The following is a 26185-nucleotide window of genomic DNA, read 5'->3' as shown; positions in this document are numbered from 1 at the left end:
GCTGTCGAGCTGTTGAGTCATGTTGTTCATCTATTGCCATTTTTCATGCCAGCTTCGGTCAATTTTACTTTCTTCTTTCTCTCACTTTCTGCCATTTCTATCTAAATTAAAAAGAAAGAAAACAGACTTTTTTTTTTTAAATTATTTGTGGTCTTTACTGCACAAGTAAATTGTCGGTACAGGACGACTGCCACATGGTAACATTTTAGAGATTGTCCGTTGTATATAATTTTATATTGTGAAACTAATAAGATTTATTTTAATAATTTTTGACGCACTAAATACCAACAAACACCTCTGTAGAATGCTAGTAATGTTCGATACTGTACGACTCTCCCCTATATTTAATAAACCAGCAACGAGTTGCTCAATTTTCCCGTCAGCATTTAAAATTTTAGTGGCACCATTTGTTATCATATTTTATTAAAAAAACTTTGCATCTCCTTTAATTTTCGTAACAATCTAATTTCATAAATACTGTCCTTATAATCCATTACACGGCCTAAAAAACAATATACCTTATTTAAGGTTAATAAAGTATATTGTTCTCCCGGGCTCGACTCTTGTCGAGACTTTTCGGCAAGAGTGTGGATGAATTTTTATCATTCGTACCCGAGTCGTTCGGACTAGGGTTGTGAATTAAGCATAACCATTTTGCTGACATTTTTTCGACATCGATTTGATTTTGTTTGTTTGTTTGTATTAAAAAATAATAATTTGGTAAAAGCTGCGCCCTTTGCAATAGCTTCGAGCCCCACAGATTGGAAAACACTGACTTAATGCATGAACAGTTTCATAGTTTTTAATTATTTCCAAATATTCAAATGTTTTTCTCTTTCTTAACAATATTGATGGTAAACTTTTAATCCCTCAGAATGTTACAATGCGAGCTACTTCTGAATATTGGTTATTATTTTTGATGGGACTTATATGTTCTTTTATTTTAATACCTAGTTCTTTACTGGTTTCACCCACATATGTTTTATTATTAGTACAGCTACACTGGAAATTATAAATCACATTTTTAGTATTTAGGATATTTTATTCTGTTTTATTATTATTATTATTATTATTTACGGTTTTCTTTAAGTTATTAAACTGTTCTGGAATCACTAGAAAATTATAATTTTTTAAATATGTTTTATTTTTTTTCAAAAATTCTTCAACTGTTGATTTTAATATTGTAAGTAAAAACTAGACATATTTTATTTTAGATTTTTGTCGGTGTTAAGATGATTCTTATGTAATTGTTACTTTGTCTATGTAGATATAATATTGTACCTAACTGAAGAGGGACGAATTTATACGTCCAAAATGCATATTAGAGTCAATATAACGAAAATGTAAAAACAGTCACCTTAATGGCAATTTTAATCGTTATGATAAGCTTTTGTTAGAGTTATATTAATAGCCAATAGAAAATTAACATAGTCAAACAAGAAACATCTAAACAAGAAGCAAATTATACTATAAGATATAACATGCCCTTCTCCTCTACCAAATTATGAACATGTAAAAATGTGAGGCCCTAGAGACTCATCGCAAAGCCCCAAGCTTCAGTTTATTTAGATTACGTGCAAATTTGGTCCTGGGTTTAGCAAATGAAACTATAGTATACTCTTAAAATCCGGCTTCTTCATTATCCGGAATATCACTCGTATGATTGTCTGGACGCTTTCGTTTCCATGAAAATGGTAATCATGTCACACAACTTGTTTTCTTGTTTACTCTGGTTTCATTTCTGTGCACAGTATTGCATATCAGTCGTCGTACTATTTTTCCTGCATGCCTCCATAAAGAATCAGTACAGAAGAGCGACAGACTATGTCATTCATTGCCTTTAGACAAATTTTAGGCCTATGCATTCTCGGTAATCCGACACTTTTCTGTAAAAGGAATGGCCAGAATAGCAAGTCCTAATGTATTACCGTTTTATGAAATTTGCTGGCACTGTTAGATTAGGTTAGTATACGTTTATACTGTATAGTCACAACTATTTTATGCTCGTATATAGAGATATGCTACTACAGTAGAGCGTCGTTTATCCGAATCAATTGGGGACTGGGGTGGTTCGGATAACTTACTTTTTCGGATAACGAATCATGTACGAAAAAATATATTAATTTATCCCATGTTGAAATTTTTCACCGTTGCGTGTCACTTCGCGTTGAATTTTCGTCGATGTTAAGCCTAACGAAGACTATTGTATCGTTAAAAATTATTTTTTTATTTTATACACACAAAATAAATATATTGAAAAATATAAAAACAATAAAAAAATTATACTTCAGATGTTAATTTAGTATCAAAAACGTAAAATATTTGAATAACCCAAGAAATAGCCGAAGATTGCAGCGCCACAGCACTAGCGAAAATTTAAATTTGCCGATTTGAATGCTTTCGGATAACAGACGTTTCGGATAACCAGCTTTCGGATAAACGACGCTCTACTGTACTTTATGCTGGTTTATGCTGAAACATTTAACTCCTATTAAGAGAATTACCACTAATAGAAAAACAGAAAAACTATGCCATTTCCGTTATAAAAATCCAGCAACGAGTCGCTTAACTTACCCGACCACATTTGGTAGCGCCATCTGTTAGCATATTTTATTAAAAATCATTTTATATTTTTAACTATCATAAAATAGCAAAACGCTTAATTTTGAGGGTAGAGATGAATTTTATTTAAAAAAATTGTAAATGCTAATAACGAGTAAAATCGTCATTAAGTCCGATCCTACTGGAGATACACACGACCCCCTTTATCTTCCCACTCCCTCGACCTTTAATCGCCAAAATTTAATAGCATTAATCTCCTAATAAACAAACCTCCCTGAAAAATTTTATAAATTTTTGACAAAAAGCACAAGTTTCAAATAGGGTGAATAAAATCGTGCCGCCCCAAAGGCACACACTAACATCCATACATACAGAAAAACCCCAAATTTTTTTGCATTTCTGGACATTTCATTCCTGAATCCAAGAATGCAAAATGCTCCATAGTTTCCCTCTGTTGTTTTACTTGTAAAATGCAAGTTCTCTATATGAATATATGCATCAAACAATATTTTTGTTTTCATCGGATAACTTAAAAGATAATGAATATAAGATGGCCAAAAAAAAGGAGAATCCAGATTTGAATTCGATTCAGACCACCTTACTTTATAAAGTATAGATCAACGATTCATTCCTCATCTCTCACTCATGCTGCTCCATCTCATTGAGAGTCGATCTCCGCCTTGGGAGTAATTGGACTTACAAATAGTCTATAATGTATTGTTACCAAGGTCGTGTACAAATTCAAACAGAACAATGTTATCATATTAATATTAATAAGACATGTTGTATATAACATATTTATTTTTTAGCCGTTCAGTTTCTCTTTAGTCTACTGTACTGTATACTATATATTTATATTGACGACCGGATCGCCGGGCGGTCGAGGTGACAGTCTACCACTCTGGGGATCGAATCCGGAGGGGTCGAAAAATCCTCAGGATTTTTTCGGGAGTGGTCCGACCGGATATATCGGTTCTCGTCCCCCATCACCCGGCCACCCCATTGTAGGCCTTGCCAAACCCATAATGGGCTTGCTAAAAAGTAGCTCTCTTAGTTCCCACAGGGCGGAGAGTTTAATATACATATAATATGATTCTCAAAACCGTGCTACTATTTAAACACTTTGCGTTTTTTCATCTTTATTCAGTTAATACGAGTATTACTACACGTTTCGGGCACTGCTCCTCATCAGCCAACTAAACATTGAAAAGGTATACATAAATCAAAATTCCTGAAAATATTTTAGAAACTATACAAAAAGGCTTAGACTTTAATGGCCCTAATAAATGGGAAGTCCTCGACATAATACCAAATTTAGTAGCCTAATAATTTATCAGAAATTGAATCAAAATTTGTAAAAACGAACTTAAGTGATAAGATAAAGAAATATATAAAAAAAACAGTTATAAAAGATAAAAATTATTATAGATATAAAAATCATATTAGTGAATTACATAGATTTTTAATTGATAATTTAGAAATAATAAAAGCTGATAAATCAAAACAGATTGTATATTGTAAACATAGATTGGGTAAAAGCTAAAAAACTTGAATTGATAAAAAGTGAAAGATTTAGAGAATCCGAATAGACCCAAAAAAGTTAAAAAATAGAATTACAAAACTACAAAAATTAAAAAAAATTAACCAAAACTGAAAAAGAATTCATCTTAAATAGTAGTAACGATCGTACACCAAAAATAAACATTCAACTTAAAACCCATAAAGTAGGTGATAAAGTTAGGCCCATAATAGACTTTAAATATTCAATTTATATAATTTTTTAAAGAAAAAACTAAAATCATATCAGAATTCTAGATTAGCCATATGTAATACAGATGAGTTTTTGAAAGATATTAAGGATTTAAATATAAAAAATACTTTTAAAATTGCTAGTTTGGATATCATTGATATGTACCCCTCGATAGCGTGGGAAATTGTTGAAGAAAAATTAAAACAAATTAATGTAGAACCTGATATTATTGATTTAATAGAATTCTCTTATAGAAGTAACTACTTTGAAATAAACAATACAGTCGATCCCCCTATAAGATCATTGATTTTTCCGTTTTATCTGAATTACATGTTGTACGAGTCACTTAGATTTTACAAATATGTGAGCCGTTCACAGCCCGGCACACGTATTTGTAAAATCTAAGTGACTCGTACAACATGTAATTCAGATAAAACGGAAAAATCAATGATCTTATAGGGGGATCGACTGTAAATATTATACACAAAACGAAGGCATTAGCATGAGATCTGTTATGGGACCAAAGTTAGCGGAAATAGTAATGATTGATAAAAAAAATTAACAAAATAGAAGGCATTAAATTTTATAGAAGATATGTAGATGACATCCTAGTCATATATAATGATATAGAGATTAAAATTAACGACATTAAAGATATAATAAATAACATACATAGAGAAATTCAGTTTAAAATAGAAGAAGAAAATAATATTAACCATAGCATAAATTACTTAGATATTACAATAAAAAGAAATGATAATAGTATAGAATTTGAACCTTTAAAAAACCATGCTCTATAAGCAAAACAATTATTTATAAGTCAAATATACCTATGTGCATTAAACAGAATGTTTTCAATATGAAATACACCAAGATTAAGACAAGAACCAGTAAAACTACTAATATAAACAAATATGTAAACGAATTAAAAAAGAAATTTATGCTAAATGGATATCCAAACAGAATAATTAATATTTTGGAAAAGAGGTTGAATGATAAAAAATACGAAAGATTAAAAAAGGATCCAGACATAAAACATATTAGTTTTCCCTATATTAGACGGTTATATGAAGAGATTGACAAAGAGTTGAGAAAAATTAATGTAAAACTAGCGCCTAAATACGAGAAATTGCAATCTAGATTAAAAGCGAAACAATTAAAGAAAATAACTAGACAAGAAAAAGAAGAAACGCAAAATATAGTCTATAAAATTCCATGTACTTGCAGTAATACTAATATTTATATAGGTGAAACAAAACGTAAATTAAATACAAAATTGAAAGATCACATTGCAGACTTTAAGTACAACAGATTAAATTCAGTTTTCCACGAACATTGTTTATTGAATAATTGTAATATTGATAAGTCTAATGTTGAAATTATACAAAAAGAAAAAAACACATATAGCAGGAAATTTAAAGGAAGTTTCGAGATCCTAAAAGCCAACAATTGTATTAATAAAAACTTGAGTTTCAAAATAAATGAAAATTGGTTAAATGTTTTATAAAATAATTTCAAAAAAATTTTTATCTAGTTTAGTTATAATTGTATTATTGAAAATAATTTTGTAAAATAAGCTATTGTATTTCGTTCAAATATACAAATTTGTATTAGACCGCATTGCGACAAGAAAAAAACTGTAAAGAGGGAGCGGGTTTTATCTCTGTGGTGTATTGATGTGTAATTTGTATAGTAGAACTTAACTAAGTCTACTAGTTAGTGTTTCTTTTATTTGTAAATATAAAAAAACAATAAAATATATCACGTCTATGTAAAAACAAGATTCAATGTTGGAATTGTTTATCAAAAATTTAAAACTTGCTCCTCAGGTAATGTCCTTTTTAAAAAATTTTTTTATATTGTTTATGTACTGTACTTATGTATCAATTACTTGTTTCTAAACCAGATGTACGTAAATTTCGTGTTGGTGAAGCCTACTTTTGATTTCATTGTTGGAAAAGTATATTCTGAGTCTCACTAGTAAATGTAGTATAATTGTAAAACTTAAGGTAGGTTGTATTTTGTAAAATTCCTATAAATATAAAGAAAATAATGTTACATTATAAATTTGTAAAAAATGTGTGAAAATTTATCTAGGCAGATATACGAAACTGCATTACTCCTTTACATGTTTATCTTTCAAGTTCGTAAAGAATCTAATGGTATGTCTCGCGAATGAATTTATACATTTAGTTATATATTTTTGTAAAATTAGCCTTTCTGTAGTTTTGTTAAAAAATTTATGTATACCTTCTTAATGTTTAGTGGCTGATGAGGGGGAGTGCCCGAAACGTGTAGTAATACTCGTATCAACTGAATAAAGATGAAAAAACGCCAAGTGTTTAAATTATAACCAAGTGTAGCACTGTTTTGTTGAGAATCATAGAAAATTATAAAACATGGTTTCGGAAAATTGAGAATACTGTATATATAGTACTTAATTTTTACAATATAAGTTAACTAGTAATAAACTATGGAAAAAGAATGTGTTTTTATAACTCCACCCATGTAAAAGTCTGCTTACGGTCTAGTAGAAGTATCAACTAGACTCGAGTGCAACCACCTTAATTCAATGAAATTCAATAGTTGCCAACACAAAAGGACACTGCATAAACGGAGAATATCTATAACAAAGTAGTTTTTTTAAATATTCGTTGAATAACTAAAACCTTATAAAACATTAAAACCGTATCTATTATCTATATAAACCCAATGTTAAGACTGTTACCAACGCTATTCTAATTGAGTCACTAAGTTCAATTTGCTTGCGCCACTCTAATAATAATGTCTTCATTTTTTGTTACCCTAATGAGTAATAAAGACGAAACTATTACTTTAGAATAAGAACGTCTGCCAGTAACATTTCAGAGATGATAAAATAAAATGAAACAAGAACAAACAGTTAACTTATGCAGTAAAACCTCATTTAGCGCATCCGATTAACGCCGATTCGATATAACGTGGTCTGCTCTAAGCAGGGCTGTGAAGTCGGAGTCGGAGTCGTGGAGTTTTGGTGTTTTAGCCGGAGTCGGAGTCGGATGGTAAGGAAAAGTCGGAGTCGGAGTTGGAGTCGGTAGATTTTTACGCGACTACACAGCCCTGGCTCTAAGCCTTAAAGAAAAGCTCAAAATTTACGCTTATTCAAATTATTGCGGCATTTCATTGATTCGTATATAATAAGATTATTCCCGAACTCGAACCTATCAGCAAAACATCATGGATGCTATAGGCAATATCGACTTCGCTTGACAAGAATTAAATGCATGAACTGAGTGTGGAAGAAGGTACGGCCGGAGGTATCCAAAGATTCTCAACGAGAAGAGCCTATCTTTGACAAATTGTCAACTTAATCGATACAGCAGGACTAGGTGATGTAGACGAGCCGGATATTGAGGAGTTACTGCAGGTTTCTGGTGACAGACTTACCAACGACGACCTTCAAGAACTGGCAGAACAAGCAATTCATGTAAAACTGGAAAGTAGGTTCTGAAAACGAAGAACCCAAAGAACTTGTTATAGATTTCCTTAGTGAAAGTTTGGTAACGATAACCGAAATCGTTGATCAAACTATAGCGAATGATCCAGGTTTTGAAAGGAGTGCAAAAGCAATAGGAAACGTTTTGGATGTAATCTCCTGCTACCGACATTTGCTTAACGAAAGCAGCAGCGATAAATGACACTACACGAGTTCATCACAAAAAAATCAAGAATTTCAGAAGAATCAGGACCTTCATCACAAAAATAAGCATATGCACACAGAAATATAAAGTTGTGTGTTATATAACATATTTTTATATTAATTTTCACAATAATATAACTTAAATTTAACGTAAAATTTGTTTAGTTTTGGTCGCGTTTTCCCCTTTCCCTATTTACTATGGGTTAAAGTGACCTCGTTTAACGTTGTTTCGTTTAGCGCTTTGTCGTCTAGGAACGCATCCTAAGCGCTAAACGCGATCTTACTGTACTCAAAAGAAAGGCGGAAGAATAATACAGCTCAATGAAAGATGGTTGGCAACTCTAGTCAAAGTTGAATTCAAAATTTAGTAACTCCAAATTGAGTCACTAAATTTCGAGAACACAATTCTATCAGGTTCGGTTCTTTTTCAAGACAATCGTTGACTAAAGGTTCTCCCTTCTTCTTTACTAAAACATCAACCCGGGTCGAATGGGAGTGGTTTCACTCTTAGGGTTATAGACAGGGCGGTGAGACAAGTAGCATCCCTTATGCATCGTTATATACGGCCCAATGCGTTCAATAGTTTCAGTCTCCTCTCACTCCCGAAACACTCGTCCATACTCTTCCAACTTCTCGTCACTCAGCTTCTTCAAAACTACCTGCAGCCTCTTTTTGGCAACTTCAAAATTTGTGGATAGTGGCGGATGACCCTCCGGCCACTATCCACAAATTTTGAAGTAGGCTGCCACCTTGTCGGCATACTTCTGTGAAGCGGTAGGCTGTCACCAGCGATGCTCCTTCGATGGCCGAGCGGTCAAGGTGGCAGTTCGGCAACCGTTACGAGGTTCTTGAACGAAACTAGACACGGCGTAAACAAAACGTAAGATTTATTTACCTTGGAAATATACAGTCAGATAACAGCACAGTACAAGTTCGCAGAGACCGCCTGCCATAACACCCGGGTACACAGCTCAAAAAATGCGGGCTCCCATCCTCCCCACTACGAGGGCATCAACAAAAGTGTGGGCTTCTATCTTCCCCGTTAGGGTCGCTCTAATATCCTGAGGTTAACCTGAAGTTATCAATAGAATGTTTCCACCACTGCCTTTCCAATTATTTATAGCTCCATAATCCAACACTTCAATTTTCGTCAGGTAACACCTATCTTTCTATAGTGACCAAGTGGACAAAACCATTGAATACTGATAGTTGATCGTGGGTTCGCGCCTCGCCAACAGACTGGCCATATGGAATTTTCTAGGTTTTCTTTGCGTTAGTTACATCAATAACAACAAAAAGCCAGTTTTCCATAAAAGATCTCCCGGAAGGCGTCCCCTTGGTAGACCGCCCATGTGTCGCGTTGTTGTAACCAAATAAAACCAAACTCAGCCTTCTATAGGAATGACGCGAATTTAGCACTAATAACAGAATTGTGTGAAAATAATTTGTATTTAAATCAAATGACTTACCTGCCATATAAATTTAAGTATTATCCCTCTACAAGCATTTCGTCTTCATTCTTTATTATTGACTGAAAAGAATCTATTGTGTTCATCTGTCTCATATTTTAGTGATGTATTTTCTCACTTTTTCATTCTTGTATTGGCGATTTTGCAATTTCCAAGCTTTTTTCTTAAGTTACTTCTTTCAAAACAAAGCAAAATTCCAATACCTTTGAAGAAAATTTAGAGAAATTGGCCAATTCATCTCGATTGAACAATAGAATTACGTTTGTATTATTGGTTCGTTGACAATAACGAAAAAGTGCATTTTAAGACTATCGTCACTGATGACGTCGCTTAATATATTTTAATAAAATCTGACTTATATCAACTCTGAAATTTCATTAAAAGATGAATTTAATTATTTTTGAAATTAAGAAAATGTCATGGTTTGGTTTTAAGTTAATATTTTATTGTACAGAATTATTTTTATATGAATGCTATTAAAACTAAAAGAAATAGCCTTATTTCGTCCACTAGTACGTATCTATTAACAGGACTTATTAAACTGGCTTTAAGGATACTGCAACTCGGTTTCACAATTATAAAATTGTTGTTTTATTTAATTTACCTGTTTAATTTACAGGTAAAATAAATAAAACAACAATTTTATAATTGTGAAACCGAGTTGCAGTATCCTTAAAGCCAGTTTAATAAGTCCTGTTAATAGATACGTACAGTACTAGTGGACGGAATAAGATTATAATAAATTAAAAACATTGAGGCATATTAATTTAATTTAAAAGAAATAGCCTTCAAACTACAATCTTGCATTAGATTTCACCAACACGTTAGGAATACCTGAGCCGTGTTCACACAAACGTTATTAAAATTATGATTATTACGCTATTCTCCATTTTTACACACGATCTAGTCTAACTTGCTAACTCAGCACACCGTTCAAAGATAGAATACTTCTTAGCTCTGTCCGTCTAACCGATTAGATTTCATAATTGGCATTCTGCATTACTAAACAAGGCGGTTGTAAAATCTTCAAAATTACATCTTCATTGCTACAATCTTTTAATAACACAATGCATTACCAAACAAACAATGAATCAGAACTGGATATAGATTCATTTAAGTTTGCCAGCAAGAACAAAGTTTTAGTGATATTCTAGATGTAGGGGAAGGTGGGGCAAGATGAGAACGTTAAGGTTTGAAAAGTCTTAAGATGGCAACCACTTTAATGAGAACAATAATTTTTTATTCTCAGCAACTACAACATGTGGTAATATATAATACAAAATTTAATTTTTGAAAAACGTTTTTAAAAACAAGAAAATTTAATATTTTAAAATTATATGTAATGCACCATCTTGCCCCACCCATGGGGTAAGATGGGGATATTATTTTTATATACAAGAAGGACAAATTAAAATAGTTAAACTGTCGTTTTCTTCAATATTGGTACAAGAACAGTGTACCCATTTATCACAACGGCTACATTTAGCCCAACTCTCTGTAGATACAGAGTAGAGGGTTAGGCTATCTAACCCTCCACAATAATTCTGTGTCATTTGTCTTTTGTTAGACCTACCCTTGCTGAAGGCGCCTGTTTGTCGTCTCTGAAGCAATAAAGTATGCCTCCAAAAATACTTCTGGATTCATAGGCCATATTCATGGTCAACCTGGGGTTAGATGGGTACCCCATCTTGCCCCCAACGTACATTTTTCATACTGACTGCAAACACAAGTAAACTTCATTTCAAAACTAAACAATTACAGTCTTAAAGGTTACTTCGAATATCATAATATCTTCATCTAAAAGGTAATGTAAAAGTTTACAATGATACTTACTTTGTAGAAACATTTTAGCAGGCATAAAATTAGATGAAGTATTGCTGAAACATGAAAAACGTGTCTTACTTCCAAACAAAGAGAGCGATTTGGACGTTCTCTCGCTCCATGATCCCTTTCGAGGTAGACATTTAGTTCCCCAAATAACAGCTAGATAAAAGCACATTAACCACAAATAAACGGACGTCACCGTTTTACCCCATGACCCCATCTTGCACCACCTTCCCCTACAGTACTTTCCCTTTCTACTTGTTAACTAGTGTACAATTAGCTTTGAAATTTATTTTTCATTTAATAAATTGTTTGTTGAAAACAACTTTTGTAGCCTTTCTTTATACTGTACAGTACTTACACTATTTGTCTTATAAGAAAACGTTTATTACAGCTAAATAATTTGAAATTGGCTGGTGAAATCAGTGGCATCAAATATAGTAAATACTGTACTGCATATATATTTTATCTATTACCATGCATTTCATGGTTTACTTTTTAATTAATAAAGCTATAAAAATACGTAAAATCGCATAATGTTTATTCAACACTTTTTTTGGAATTTTAAAAATCTGGCAATATTTGGTTACTTAGTTTTAAAAAACTGACAATGCTGGATTGGGCACGTAGTTTTTAAAAATGCATATTGACATCTTGGATAGACTGTCCATGAAAAATTCCTGGGGTTTTCAAACTGCTTAGTTTGATTCCAGATTTCTCAGCACAGTTTCTCAACCTTTCTGTCCAAAGACCAGTGAAATATTGAAAAAAATCTTTAAACCACTATGTTATATAGCCCTAATTTATTTTAAACCTATGTGGGTATTATCAACATTTGGGACATACTGTACCATTTATAACAATAAATCTAAAAGAACATATATGGAAACAATTAATTAATTGAAAGTAAATTATTAAAAATGAATCATCATTGAAGAAAGTGTTAATCTTTATTAAGGTGATAAAAGCCCCAGCCTATTGCTGCCCAAACAATAGGCTGAGGCTTTAACCACTTTGGACACCCAGACTTTCTAAATTACTGGAATATTCATGTTAGTGTTAAAAAAGTAATTACATGTGTTTTCACCTAGATAACCAAATGTTTGTTGATCGGCTATGTTTTTATGTCATCACTCCAGTTTACACTTTGCATGCTTTCCAAGTCTGAAAAAAAGTAAACATCTTCAGATACAGAAGCGACACTCCAAGCTAATTAGCTTGCCAAATATTTAATGTGCATGTCCAATCTGTCATATTAAAAAAAAAAGTATCTATTGTCATTGTAAAGCAAAATGCAAATGCCTTCTTGTTTAAGCAAAATGCTTTAATGGATTAATTCAAAATTTAATTTGAAAGAAGCTCTCTTGGTAATACTGATGGAAAATACTTTAAATAAGAAAACAAAATTTTTTCCTTACACTGTTTCTTGAATGTAAGTTTAAAAAAATATTTAAATGATTCAACATGGTTCTTAAAGTATAATATAAGAAAAAGTTTAAAATAGCACTCAATATGGAAGAAATATTAAAAACATTATAGAAATAGAGCTTTATACATTGCTAATTAAATTTTTTCACTTTTTTAAAATTTCAGTTTCATTACAAAGGTTGATCAAAATGTGATTAATCATTTAGTGTAATAAGTTAACCTATATGATTTAATGTAAATATAATGGAGGAAAAATGTACAAATTCAGCTATCTCAAACTAGTTGTACCGAAATAATCATCAAGAATTTTCTAAGTGAAATCTTAGAAAGATCTTGAAAGCATTCTTTTTTGAATCACGCCAGTTATTTGTAACTGGAAGATAATCTCTTATATGAGCATAAACATTAAAATTCAAAGTATGATTACCCAAATTTTGTCCACGTTTCTGTATGCTAATATAAATATGAAAATGTTGATGAACATGGCAATTTATGCTCTATGTAATATATAGTACATTATCCAAAATTCCCCATGGAAAGAAACTACAAAGAATTTAGATACAAAATTTAAATTTGTAATGAAAAAGGAAATTCTATTTAGAATTTTCTTCTTAAACTTTTATTATTATTAGCACTTTAAAAATATAAAAATTGTATAGAAATTAGTATTTTGTTATAAACCTATTAACTTGAAGTACTTTGTAATTTTATAGCATAATAAATGTCATGTTGCATTTTTAATATTAAGTTAAAAGTTAAAATTACATGATATAAATAAATCACCACCTATACTTTCTGACATTTAATAACTTAGATTATCAATTATTTATTTAAAAAAATCATTAGAACTTTTGGTATGAATTAAAGATTTATTCTGTAAGTATTAATGAAAGAGATTTACTAAAAAACTTTTGTAATATTTTATTTAATAAAGTAAAGAAATTCATTAAATAATAACAAATAAAAGCAAAAAGCTGTAAAGCACAAGAAATTTCTATTGGTTGGTCCCTTGCCGTAGGATATAAATTCTTAAAAAATTACATAATATTTTATTACATAAGTAGATATAATTTATATTGTTACTAATTTTTCTTAAAATTTAATAAAGAAACTTATAAAAAAACTACAATAATAATCATATTGATACAAACTGAGAGAGACATCAAAGTAAATTTACAATAAATTTGAATAATTTTTAGAATATAATAAAAGTATCTAAATAAGATAAGTTAACCTTCACTATGATTAATTTTTAGACCAGTCTTTATTTAACATATCAGAAACTTTAAGGAATAATGCAATTTGATTTTAAAACCTTGTTAAAAATATTAAATTTTTAAGTTTCATTATCCAAATAAATGCTTTTTTTTTTCAATAAAAGCTTCCATTTTCTTAACAGTTAATACAAAAATTCTTCTATAAATATCTAAATCTTGTCAAAATATAACATTTAATACATTAAAAAGCTAATTAGTTTATTTTAAATTAACTGAATATAAAGTAATTATGTAAATATATTACATTTTATATACACCAAAACATCATGAGTTAGAAAATATGTTTTTCCCATGCAATAATCCCAATCCCCATGCAATAAATGCAAGATATGTGTAACAAATTTTATATATTACTCTATTCTTTAAAAAAATAAAACAACAACAATAATAGTAAAGATATCATTTACATTTATGCAAAGATTCAATAGTGTGATGGTTGGACCCATTTGTAAGTACCATAAAATCTGTATCCCTTTTCATTCAGGAGCTCATCAGCTTCTTTTGGTCCTCGACTTTAAAAAAAATAAAAATAAAAAAGAAATTAGAAATTATTCATAATACTGTTATATAAATGTGGAGTAACTAAAAAGTCAGTTAACTGAGTTTTGTATGTACTAAGCATACTTGTGAATATGAATGATAAATCAAATTTGTTAAAGAATTATAATTTGTGTATTGAACAAGAAGATTCTAATAGTGATCAAATTTTGTAATGTTTGTAAATAATAAAATACTTGAATAGAACAATAATTTAGTTTTTATAATGATTAACAGATTATTGGCTGATGTGTACCTTAATATATAATTTTATTTGTTACTAAAATACTTACTAGAATATTTTAAAATTATTTCTATATAAAATGTTAAAATAATTAATGATTTATGTTGACAAAAAAAATTACAGATAATCATAAAACTTTGTTACTTTATAAAATTTTTAAATATCACAAAACACCTAATAATCATTACATTGAAAAATTAAAATTAATTTAAACATTCAAAAATATAATATTAAAAAGAAAATCAGTATTAATGATAATTTCTCTGATCAGTTAATTATTTAATAAAATGAGGAATCACTTGAGGAAATAGCAATTATGGATAGAATAAAATAATAGATTTGATACATAGAAAAAAGAATTAGATCTGCAAAGAATAGAAAACAAAAGAGCTTAAAAAAAGCTAGAACAAATGTTGGATTGTCAGAATATACTCTCAATAATCAGAGACTGAATGGAGTTTAGATAGCAGATGGAATATATGAAGGAAAAGTTTACTGAACATCAAATAGCAAAACAATGGTATTTTTGTATTCTTGCATAAAAAAAATCTTCTGGTTTTTCCTTGATGCATTCTGTATAGCATCCAGTGATAAGCCAATATCTTTCAATACTTTCTTTAAATTTGAAAACAACAAGAAGTCTGACAGTGCCAAATCAAAGTGGTAAGGAGGGATAGAATAATCTGAAACATCAGTTTCTTAAGCATGTTTGTTTTTCCTTACTGCAGTGCAATCTTGCCTGATTAATTAAGGTACAAGAGGATTCTTTCTGCCCTTATTCTGCAAATATATCTCTTATCACTGTCATAAATGCTTTGTAAACATCTATGAATTTCAATAAGCATGCAACCTTCCAATACTAAAAAATTCAATCACTGATCACTACTTAGTACAGAATGAGGAAGAAGATGAGTTATTATTTAAACTTGACTGTTATGCAACAACATAACAATAAATTTAAACTGCACAGATATTCATGACTACTAAAAATGGTCACTACATACATCAAACTTCCAATTATCCATGCATCATCAAAATATTAGAATTACTGTAAAATGACAAAGTACCATAAGCAACATTCAGTTTTTTGAATTTATGTGAAAAAATTACATTTGCTATAAACAGCAATTTGAAAAAGATAGCCTACTAGTTTTAAAATACAATAACTTGGAAAAAATATAAGAATTATATATAATAATGAAAAATTTTAATTTCTACATAATATTTTTAAAAATAGAAGAAATCTGCATTTTATGTTTATTGATTAATGTACAGGTATACCTCGCCTTACGTCGGTAATTGGTTCCAGGAAATGCGACGTAAGTCGAATTTACTTGTCTCCGAATCTACTTGTCACTAGGCTAAACCATAAATTACCATTTCCGGTTCTGTATTTTATTTATTAATGCATTTTCAATAATATATAGTTAATAAGGATCTATTTTAAACTTACAAACAAATAAATTTTATAAAGTTTAAAGTTTTTAATATAGTACAGACAAAAGTAATCTGAATTTACGAATTCATGTATTGTAAATACAGTACAAACTTGTAAATGTATATATTTTAATATGATTTTATGTGCTTTAAATGCTTTTCTAGTGATATTACGACTTCAATATTTGTGGTGGACAGACATAAAGTCGAATAAAATGACTTAAACTTGATTTTTATTTTTCCATATACTTTTTTGACAAACGACGTATAATCGGGAACGACGTAACTCGAAACGACGTAAGTTGAGGTATACCTGTATACTGTATTTCAGCTTATGAAGCTTGGGACTTGCATTGGCATTATAAGAGTTCAATTGTATATATATTATGGTTCATTTAAAATTTCTGAATAGTTTTTTCATAGTTTACAGCACTGTTTCTCAACCTTTTTGGATTAGTGACAAACTTTGAATTCATTAAATTCCTGTGACAGACCATAATTTTAATAAAATAAAAATGTTTAACATTTAAAATAAATTACAATTGATTTTTAAAAAGTTTTAATAATACAGAAGTTAAACTTACCAAGATAAAAACTCATAATTTTACAAATCTATATAAATAAAAATGTAAATGTTCATTTGTTCAAAATCTTAAATCTCTGAAAGTTCTTAACTGATTGCTTTGAAATTTTGACACAACATTGCATTCGAATACATGCATTTTTTATATTATATAGATGTCGAAATTCCCCACCTCATAGGGGAGAGGGACAGGATTGAGGATTACTGTGAAGAACTCAGCTTCTATTATACTATTTAGATGCAGTTTTTTGCGTTTTTGATTGCGTTTTAATAGAGTACATCAAGGAAATGTACATTAAAAAGGAATTTTTCAAAATTCCCTCCCATGGGGAGTGTTATACATTTATAATAGATACATTTTGAGTCACATCAACGCGTGGCCAGGTACAGCTAGTATACAATAAAAATAAAAAAAGACTATTTGAATCAATGTGTAAAGAGCTAGTATTGGTCTTTAAGCTGGTAATTCTGCAACATTTATATGTTTGTAGAAGCTCCAAAGAGTTGGTATGCTGGCATAAGCATAGACACATGCAACATTTGGGAGTGGGGTATGCTGATGCCACAAATTTTGCAGCAATTGGCATTTTAATGAATACCTCTTTCTCCTTTTAGTCAACTGGTGGTAATAAGATGAAAGATAAATGAAATTTTAAGAAAAGAGTATTCAAAATTCTAAAAAATATTTAATATTTTTCATGATACACCAGAGGCACTCTAAATCAGTGTTTCCCAACCTTGCCATGACACAGGTTGGGGAACACTGGTTTAGAGGGCTATTTTGGATTTTCCATGTTTTCTGGTATTCTATGCATACCTATGCACTAATTACCATGAATAATCAGGAATTTGGTGTGGCTCTATACTCCACACTTCATAGAATGCTGTGGTAAGACAACTTATTTAACAATCATCCTTGTATGTAGCAATGTCATATTAATCTAAATGATCTAAGAAAATATATTTTATTAATGTAAACAAAAAAGAACAGTTTTCAGTCTTTAATTCAACCAGCTTCAGTTCTTTCAAAAAAAACAATGAAATGAATATATAAGAATACATATCAGAACATGGTATATATTCTGCATTCTAAAATTCTTTTTTCAAAAGAGGTAAAGCTGGTCGAAGTAAAGATTAAAAACATTTCTATTAAAGAATCCTGTCCATGGTTTCCTTAATTATCTGTTTGTTTTTTTTTTCTTTTTGATTTGTATTAGGAATATTTTTGTAATTCATAAATTATATACCATACCTGCCAAATACATAAGGAATAGGTTTGATATTTTTTGCTTCAATTTCATGAAGAAGAGGAGTGAAAATTCGCCATGCTTCAGACAGTTCATCACTACTCACAAAATGAATTTGACTCCCACAGAACACATCAAGCAATAATCTTTCATAAGCATCTGGCATAACTAAATCCTAAAATGAAAAAATGTCTTTTTAATTCATTAAATAATTGGATTTTTAATTAAGTAAAACAACGTACTCTTAATTTCATATTATTTTTATGTGAATTAAAAAAGTAATAAATAGTATAAACATTTTAAGCTTGCACAAATACAATTATAATTTAATAATTGATTATTATATGAACATATAATTAGCATTGGCATTTTTTAAATGGAAGAAATGATTTTCTGACATAACCAAATGATCACCTAAATAATCAGGCTATAACACCACTAATTTAATGATTAATACTATGTAATTTTCTACTAGAGGTAGATATTAGGTTCCATCACCACATAAGGTTATATCTAAAATTTAAACACAGTATATCTGAAAGCAAAGGCTTGCTTAGGATCTAAGTCAGGGGTGGGCAACAATTTTTTGCTCCCGGGCCAAATTGGAACGAAAACTTTTTTCACGGGCTGAACCAGAGGCTGCCCTAGGAAGATTTTGAGGTGGTGCGAGATCTCATTGTGGTGTCACCTCGTAGAGACTAAATTGTACATAGAGATTACAGATACATTTTTCACACATTATCATGCTTTATCAACATTCTACGCTGTACTTAAGAGATTTGTAATGGAGGGTTAACTCTAAACACACAGTAAGTTGTTGACCTTTTCATCGAGCTATTCGGACTTCAGTAGCTAATATTGAAAGATTAATCGCAGGCCACATAAATTCATTAGACGGGCTGGATCTGCCCACAGGCCATATGTTGGCCATGCCTGGTCTAGGTAGTGCAATTGGCAAGTACACCACATGGCAAGCAGAGGTTGCAGGTTCTGGTCCCACTTTGGATCAGTTCTTTTCTTCCAGATGGATCTAACTAATTATTTAATAAATTATTAAAACTATAATTATTTATTTAATTAAGAGCTGGTAGCTAATGTCTACTTATAGTAGCAAATTACTTAGTATTAATCATTAAATTAATGGTGTTATAATATAATATCACCTAATATCTTTATTTGGTGATATTATATTATATTATATTAGGTGATATTAAGCATTATTATTAATATTTAATTTCTAAATTTATTTGTTTATTATCAAATGAAAGTACAGGTATACCTCGCCTTATGTTGGTAATTGGTTCCAGGAGAACGACTTAAATCGAAAAACGACGTAAGTCGAATTTACTTGTTTCCAAATCTACTTGTCACTAGGCTAAACTATAAATTGCCAATTCCGGTTCTGTATTTTATTTATTAATGCATTTTTAATAATCTATGGTTAATAAGGATCTATTTTAAGCTTACAAACAAATTAATTTCAGTTTTTAATATAGTACAGAAAAAAGTAATCTAAATGTACGAATGCATGTACTGTAAATACAGTACTGTACATAGTTGTAAATGTATATATTTTAATATGATTTTATGTGCTTTAAATGCTTTTCTAGTGATATTACGACTTCAATATTTGTGGCAGACAGACGTAAAGTCAAATAAAATGACTTAAACTTGATTTTTATTTTTCCATATACTTTTTTGACAAACGACGTATAATCGGGAACAACGTAAGTCGAGGTATACCTGTATCAATCTATGAACAGATTTCCAAAACGATGGATATTAATGACTGTTGGATTAAAAGCTTGAATCTGGCAATCTCTAATTACTTATTCATCTTTAATTATTTGAAAACCTGAGTGAGTAATGGTTATTCTTGTCAAAAGAAAAATGTCAATTATACCTTTAATATATTCTTCATTCAAGATTAAACTTTAAAAATCATACTGTTTGTCAGTTAAAAATCTCATCTTCTATAGCTTTTAAATTGTTAATTCTGAAGTATTAAATAATTCTTTCAACAGCATTCAATAGTTCAAAGCCTTTTTGAATGAACTTATGTGGAATAATTCAACTAAATAGCATCTTACTTTAGAAGTCCAAGTAATAATTTATTAAGCATATTCAAGTTTCCTAAATGTCAGAATTTAGAATTAAAATATTCTATTTTTGATAGGAAAATAAAATGTGAAGTAAAAAAATAATAATACAATACCAATTTAATTTACAAAAATAAAATTTGAAAAATTTGTTATAAGCTGATTTTTACATCTTTTGCCAAAATTAATTTTATTATAATTCTAGATTTTGATGATGAAACTATAAAGTGTTTAATAAATTGTTCTTGAAATGTAGAGTAAATCTGTTATTTAGTTTAATAAAAAAAAATAAATCAAACTTTGAAAAATTACTTTAAATGTAGTATATTGGATGCTATATTCATCATATATGATTATACTAAATAGCTGGATAAAAAATTATTTGAATGAAAAAAACTGTCTAATTGATAGCAGTAATGTTCATTTTGGCTAAAATAATACTATATAATAGTTAATTAAAAATTTAATACTATTGTATATTTCAAGAGCTTATCACACATTAAATATAATACAGTAGTATTAAAAATTTAATTAATAATATCAGAGAAAGAAGCTAATTGTAATAATACTATTTAATAGCCTGAAGAAGGCATATAGAAGTAGATCAAAATTGCAGTTAAATGCAGCAAAAATGCTGGAGTTATACAAGATGTACTGCTTCTTTCATTTGATTACTTCTCCAATTTTGTCAAATTATTTGTATAGTAGCATATAGAAAAGAAATGAGAATCTTATATTTTTGGAATGATCTATCTATCAGACTGAATGATTTATGTTTAATTATGAACATAAATCAGTGAATGATTTGTGTACAAAATAGTTTTTTTTTTGTATAGAAGCTTTTATATAAAAAAACTTCTGTAAATATTTTGAAAAAAAATTATTTGACGTTTTTATTTTCTTGTATAAATTAATAAGTTATTTTTACTGATTTTATTTATTATTATTATTATTAAATATTATTGAAATTTATGGGCCATTTTTAAACTATTATTTAATAAAACTGCAAATGAATTTCATACTAGAGATAAGCAGATACTATTATCTTGCAATGAAAAACTAAAAAATAATCCATAAATTGCAGTTACATATAAATCTGGCAATTATTCTAGTTGTTTAATTCCATATTTTAAAAAAATATAAAATTTTTTTTTAACATTGAAATAAATTTAATATATACTCACTTTATAACGACTACCATAGGTTAAATCTAACTCGGTTTCATCCATGTCAAAAGACATTCCAGGTCGTTTCATCATTAATTTTGCATATACAGCTTCACCAGGCTGCACTCTAATAACAAGCTCATTTCTTTTACATTGTTTATTAAAGATATCTCCAGGAACATCACGATAATGAATACGTACTTCAGCTTTTCTTTCATTTAGAGCTAAAATTTAAATTTTGAACATTTAATTAATTTAATATTAAAATATTTTAAATTATCAAATTAATATAAATTCTAAATTAACAATTTTCATTATATACATACACTAAATTAAAATTATCAATTATAATTCTCTAACAAACTTGGTGAATTCAGGGAAGTTGTATATGCTTTAGTAAATTTGTATACCTTTCCCACATCTTAGAAAAAAAGGAACTCCATCCCAACGTTCATTATTAATGTAACATGTTGCTAAACAATAAGTAGGAGTAGTTGAATTTTTTGGAACTGTAGGATCATCTAAATAGCCCTGTTTAGCTTCTCCTTTGCCATCAGGATTTGCAACATATTGTCCTATAACTACATCTTCAAGTTTAATTGGAGCTATACACTTCAATACTTTCACCTAAAAATAAGATAGAAGTATTTTTTTCAATTATCAATTTATATTAAACACAAAATTTAATATATGTATTTGTAAATTAATCTAGTATTACAAACTTTTTCATGGCGTATATCTTCAGCAGATGTAGATACTGGCTTCTCCATTGCCACTAATGAAAGTATTTGCATCAAGTGATTCTGCATAACATCCCTAAGTAAAATTAAAATTAATATATTTTGTTATTCAACCATTTTTTAATATCCAAAAATATTTAATTTTAAGATTACAGAAAGAAATTCTAAGTTTTCATTTATTCAGAAATAAGATAATCTATGATAAAAAGTCAATATCATTCAAGTATTAATTATATTCTTGAACTTCTGGACTTTAAAAAAACACAGAAATTTTTCAGGAAAGGTCTGTCCTAGATATGTCCTTCACTACCTTTCCACCTCATTATGGATCTGGCTCAACCCATGAAAAAATCTGTTAGTGCCCATAGGGCAGAAAAAGTAAAAGTTTTTTACTCTTTCTTGCCCTTAATGTTTATTAATAATTTCATACTCTATTGTCCAATTATTATTTAGTAGTTTAGTATTCTACTATTTCTGAATGAATGAACACTTGGAATCTCTTGTACAGTACTTATACACGATACTGTAATTTATTCAAAGAATTTTTTTAAATTTTAAATTAATTCAGATTAAAACTGAAAATTTATTGTAATTATACTGTATTGCAGTTCAATATACAATAAAATAAGTATTTCTTATTCATATGCCTATAACTCTCATAAATTCAAATTTTTATTTGCTCTGAAACATATTTCTAACATGTTACATTAGTTCAATGGAAAATTGACCTGTGATACACATTCTTTTAATCCAAGCTTCTTAAGAACATAACTACAATATATATCAAGAATTCCTCCTGCAATTATTATTCTAACAGTAACATCACAAACGTGGACTTTTCTGGTAGAAATATAACTTACTTTCACATTACCCATCTCATAGCAAACAATAAGAAATAGGTAAAACTAATATACAGTGGGTGATCGGTAAGCGAACATAATCTGTTCCAAGACTTTGTTTGTTATCCAAATTATTTGTTAACCGATTATCTATTTACCATAGGTTTTTATGGGAATTTGATTAATTTGTTCCGGAGACTCCAAACAATAAAAAATATATACTTTTTTACTACGTTTATTTATATGTACTGTAATAATAAAAATATATGTATATGCAGTCTTGCACTTTTATTAGTCATGTTTTTTTCCATTTGTGGGGGTTAAAGAATCTGTCCAATGTTGATTGCTTTTCTCTTTTCTTCAGGATTTTTTGGAAGTAATTAATAGTACTGTAATTGTAGAGATCCCCAACCCCATTAACCTTATTCTGGTTTGGATGCCACTTGAATGATCGTTGTTCTGACATCCTCCCACTTCTTCAAAAAACTTTAGTAGCAGATGTTGACATTGGTCCTGTTTCGTCTTTCTCTTTTTCAAAAAAAAAAAAAAAAACACATCTCACTGAGTTTCTTGGTATTCTTCATTTGAGAGTTCTTGGTGTTCTTCTGTCGTCAGATCAGTTTCAGGTTCCATTACGAGCTCTGAAATGCTCTTTATTTCTCAGATTTGATTTTCATTACTCCATTAGCAACTTGAGACTTCTTGATATATATTTCATAGCTAAGATTGTGCCTACTGTAGACCTGTTTAAGCCATACTGCCTAGCAACATCAGTCATCTTGTGCCCACTTTCTACCTTGGCTATTATCTCTTACTTGGTTTCTAAGGTGAGCAAGTTCTTGACACTCCTCTTTTTAGGCTCCATAATATTATCACTTTCTTTTTTAAATAAAAAGTGCAGAAAAACACTTACAAAAATTCAGAGAACAGAAATCAACTAGCCCACAAAAAATTATTTAAGTGCAAGGCCTGGATGAAATTTGAAATTTGGTATTAAAACGTTAACGAATATCTGATGAGAAAGTTAAACTTTCACCTTTCGTAAATAAACCCAGACATAAAACTTAACAATTGCCCATCCGATAGTCTTGCAAATACTATAAAAAATTATTTGTCAGAAAGGTAAACAATAAGCTGGAATTACAAGAGAGAGTTTCAAAATTTGGAGGAATATTATACTATCCAATCAGTATCAGGTTGAGCGTCGATGTTGCCATCTCCTGTGCTTCGAAAGGTTTTGAATTGTAACCTGAAGACAAGGGAAAAATCAATTAGTATTTGTTATTTTCTGTCACTTCTTTTTATGTTTGTTCAGTAAAGTGTTCGTTATCTGAACATGTTTGTTGTCCGATCATAAAAATCTTTCGCGAAAGTTCACTATTTGTTCACTATCCGAACTGTTCGTTAACCAATCATTTAAATAATATTATTCTTTTCTTGTGGATTATTGTTTTTAGATTATTGAAAAGTCATTCATTTGAGTCGTTTAATAAAATACAAGCAGCTCAGAAAGACATTCTGAAATCAAAGAAGAAATATTGTGAAATTTCAAGTGTTTTATTCCTAATACACAACACCAAAAGATTGCTTTACTGTGAAGCTATATTGTGAACTCATGAACTGACTATTGAAATACTGTAAAAGATAGAAATGATAAATTAATCCTATTTTCAAAACATAGAAACATTACTGATATATAATGAAAACAAAAATAATCATGTAAGTCTATAAAACAATTCTAATCTATATCAGAATTGACAAATGATTATCATCTGATAATTTTCAATTGACTAATGGTACATAAAAATCTAAAATGACATTAACCATTTCCAATACCCATTTGAATCTCAGCTGCTCATATACAATGGAGATTCAATATACAGTACATTAAGATCCTAATTATGTATGAACAATCATATTCTTTCCTAATAGAATATAATCAGAAGTGAAAAGGAATATATTATTAATTTTGCTGAATAATTTTTTAACATAATAATAAATTATTTTGCACAGAATGAATGNATATATTTTATTAATAATTAACAAGGATGAAATGCTTGTTAATGATATACAGCGAAATTCCAATTGGTACATTTCCACATTTAATATTTAATTTGCATATAATTATACACTTTATTTTATTTGCATATAACACGTACAGTACTGTACATAAACGAAGTGTTTGGATAGGAAAAATTACTATTTTAAGCAAAAAACGGATGGCCCTAGCACAATTAATTCGGAGTTTTTACTGTTTATATATACATACAAGTAGTTTTTTTTTTTATCAGAAATGAAATATTAAAATTAGAAAGTTGAAATTTATAAAAAGCAAAGATATAAAGTGATTAAATAAATGGTAAAAATTGTGTGCGACATTAAAAAAAAATAATAAGAGATAAGTTTGATAAAATCCAGATACTTTACAGATCATAAATATTCTAAGCTTTCATGTTTAAAAGCAATCGATGCGCGACACGAAAACTATAATTTTGACACTAAATTTAAAGAATAAGAATTAACTTTTTGATAACTGCATAATTAATAATCAGGAAATCATTTTTAAAAAAAAAAGAAAGAAAAGAAAAAAAAAAGCAGAACAGAGCTTTCGATTCAGTAAAATTTTATTTTAAATTATCAGTTTATATAAAAACTCAAAATACACACCTTATAATACCAAAATTATCAAAATAACCACCTCTACCCTGTGTACCAAATGGTTCTTTAAAAGAAACTGTAATTGATGCAATATTTTCTCTATTCCAAGTTGGAGAAAATATTTGATTAGCAAATCTGAAAAAAATAAAATAAAATGAAAATTTTCTTTATTAATTCATCTTAATTCTCAGTAATTCAAGACAAACAAATGCTAGATTTTTTTGCTTGAGTACAAACAGATTCCTATAAAGACAAAATCAACCATCCCATCACTGAAACTCAGTGTAGTAAGTCTTCTCCATATTGAAAATAATATAATTTTGAAAAATTCTTATATGTCCACAGAAAAATTAGAGACTTAAATAACATAATGATAACATATTACAGGAATAAATATAGAGATAAGTCTCTTGAAAAAATAAATTAAAAGAAATGGAGAACTATAACATTAGTTATCAGCTGAAGCTACACTTTTCCATTTTCTTTCATTTGTTTTTGATGAAGCTTGACATAAAACCCTTATATCTATATTTTTTGTTACTATGGTTCACAAAGATTATCAGTTGAAACTATATGCAATGCAAATATTATTTTTGTTTGTTTCTAAATTAATTAATTAATTTTTACAAATTAAATGAATGAACAG

General features: G+C 29.2%; 1 protein-coding gene and 2 long non-coding RNA genes across 3 annotated transcripts in view; 1 reads left to right on the top strand and 2 right to left on the bottom strand.

The window, feature by feature from the left end:
- LOC111641330 overlaps positions 1-9714 on the bottom strand; it is a 52016-nt gene extending 42302 nt beyond the window's left edge. Inside the window, exon 1 of the long non-coding RNA XR_002759388.1 lies at positions 9461-9714. This is a non-coding gene — a long non-coding RNA (uncharacterized LOC111641330). The remainder of the gene's footprint in view (positions 1-9460) is intronic.
- Positions 5901-6827, top strand: LOC111641328. Its single transcript, XR_002759386.1, has 4 exons — positions 5901-6141; positions 6219-6321; positions 6410-6474; positions 6578-6827. It is a non-coding gene; the product is annotated as an uncharacterized LOC111641328 (long non-coding RNA).
- A 4454-nt stretch (positions 9715-14168) lies between the features above and the next one.
- The window catches only part of LOC111641335 (glucose-6-phosphate 1-dehydrogenase-like), a 41859-nt gene continuing 29842 nt past the window's right edge, over positions 14169-26185 (bottom strand). The window contains exons 6-11 of the mRNA XM_023387471.1: positions 25549-25674; positions 22025-22118; positions 21713-21929; positions 21321-21526; positions 18043-18212; positions 14169-14501 (exon numbers count right to left, since the gene is read on the bottom strand). Of these exons, the coding sequence (XP_023243239.1) occupies positions 14411-14501; positions 18043-18212; positions 21321-21526; positions 21713-21929; positions 22025-22118; positions 25549-25674 (904 nt within the window). The 3' untranslated portion in view covers positions 14169-14410. The remainder of the gene's footprint in view (positions 14502-18042; positions 18213-21320; positions 21527-21712; positions 21930-22024; positions 22119-25548; positions 25675-26185) is intronic.

The sequence above is a fragment of the Centruroides sculpturatus genome, unplaced genomic scaffold (genome assembly GCF_000671375.1).
Source record: "Centruroides sculpturatus isolate CEXI.00-Female unplaced genomic scaffold, Cexi_2.0 scaffold1571, whole genome shotgun sequence".
Lineage (NCBI taxonomy): Eukaryota > Metazoa > Arthropoda > Arachnida > Scorpiones > Buthidae > Centruroides > Centruroides sculpturatus.
Note: the sequence above shows the minus strand (reverse complement) of the source record. Positions and strands in the feature narration are given on the sequence as shown.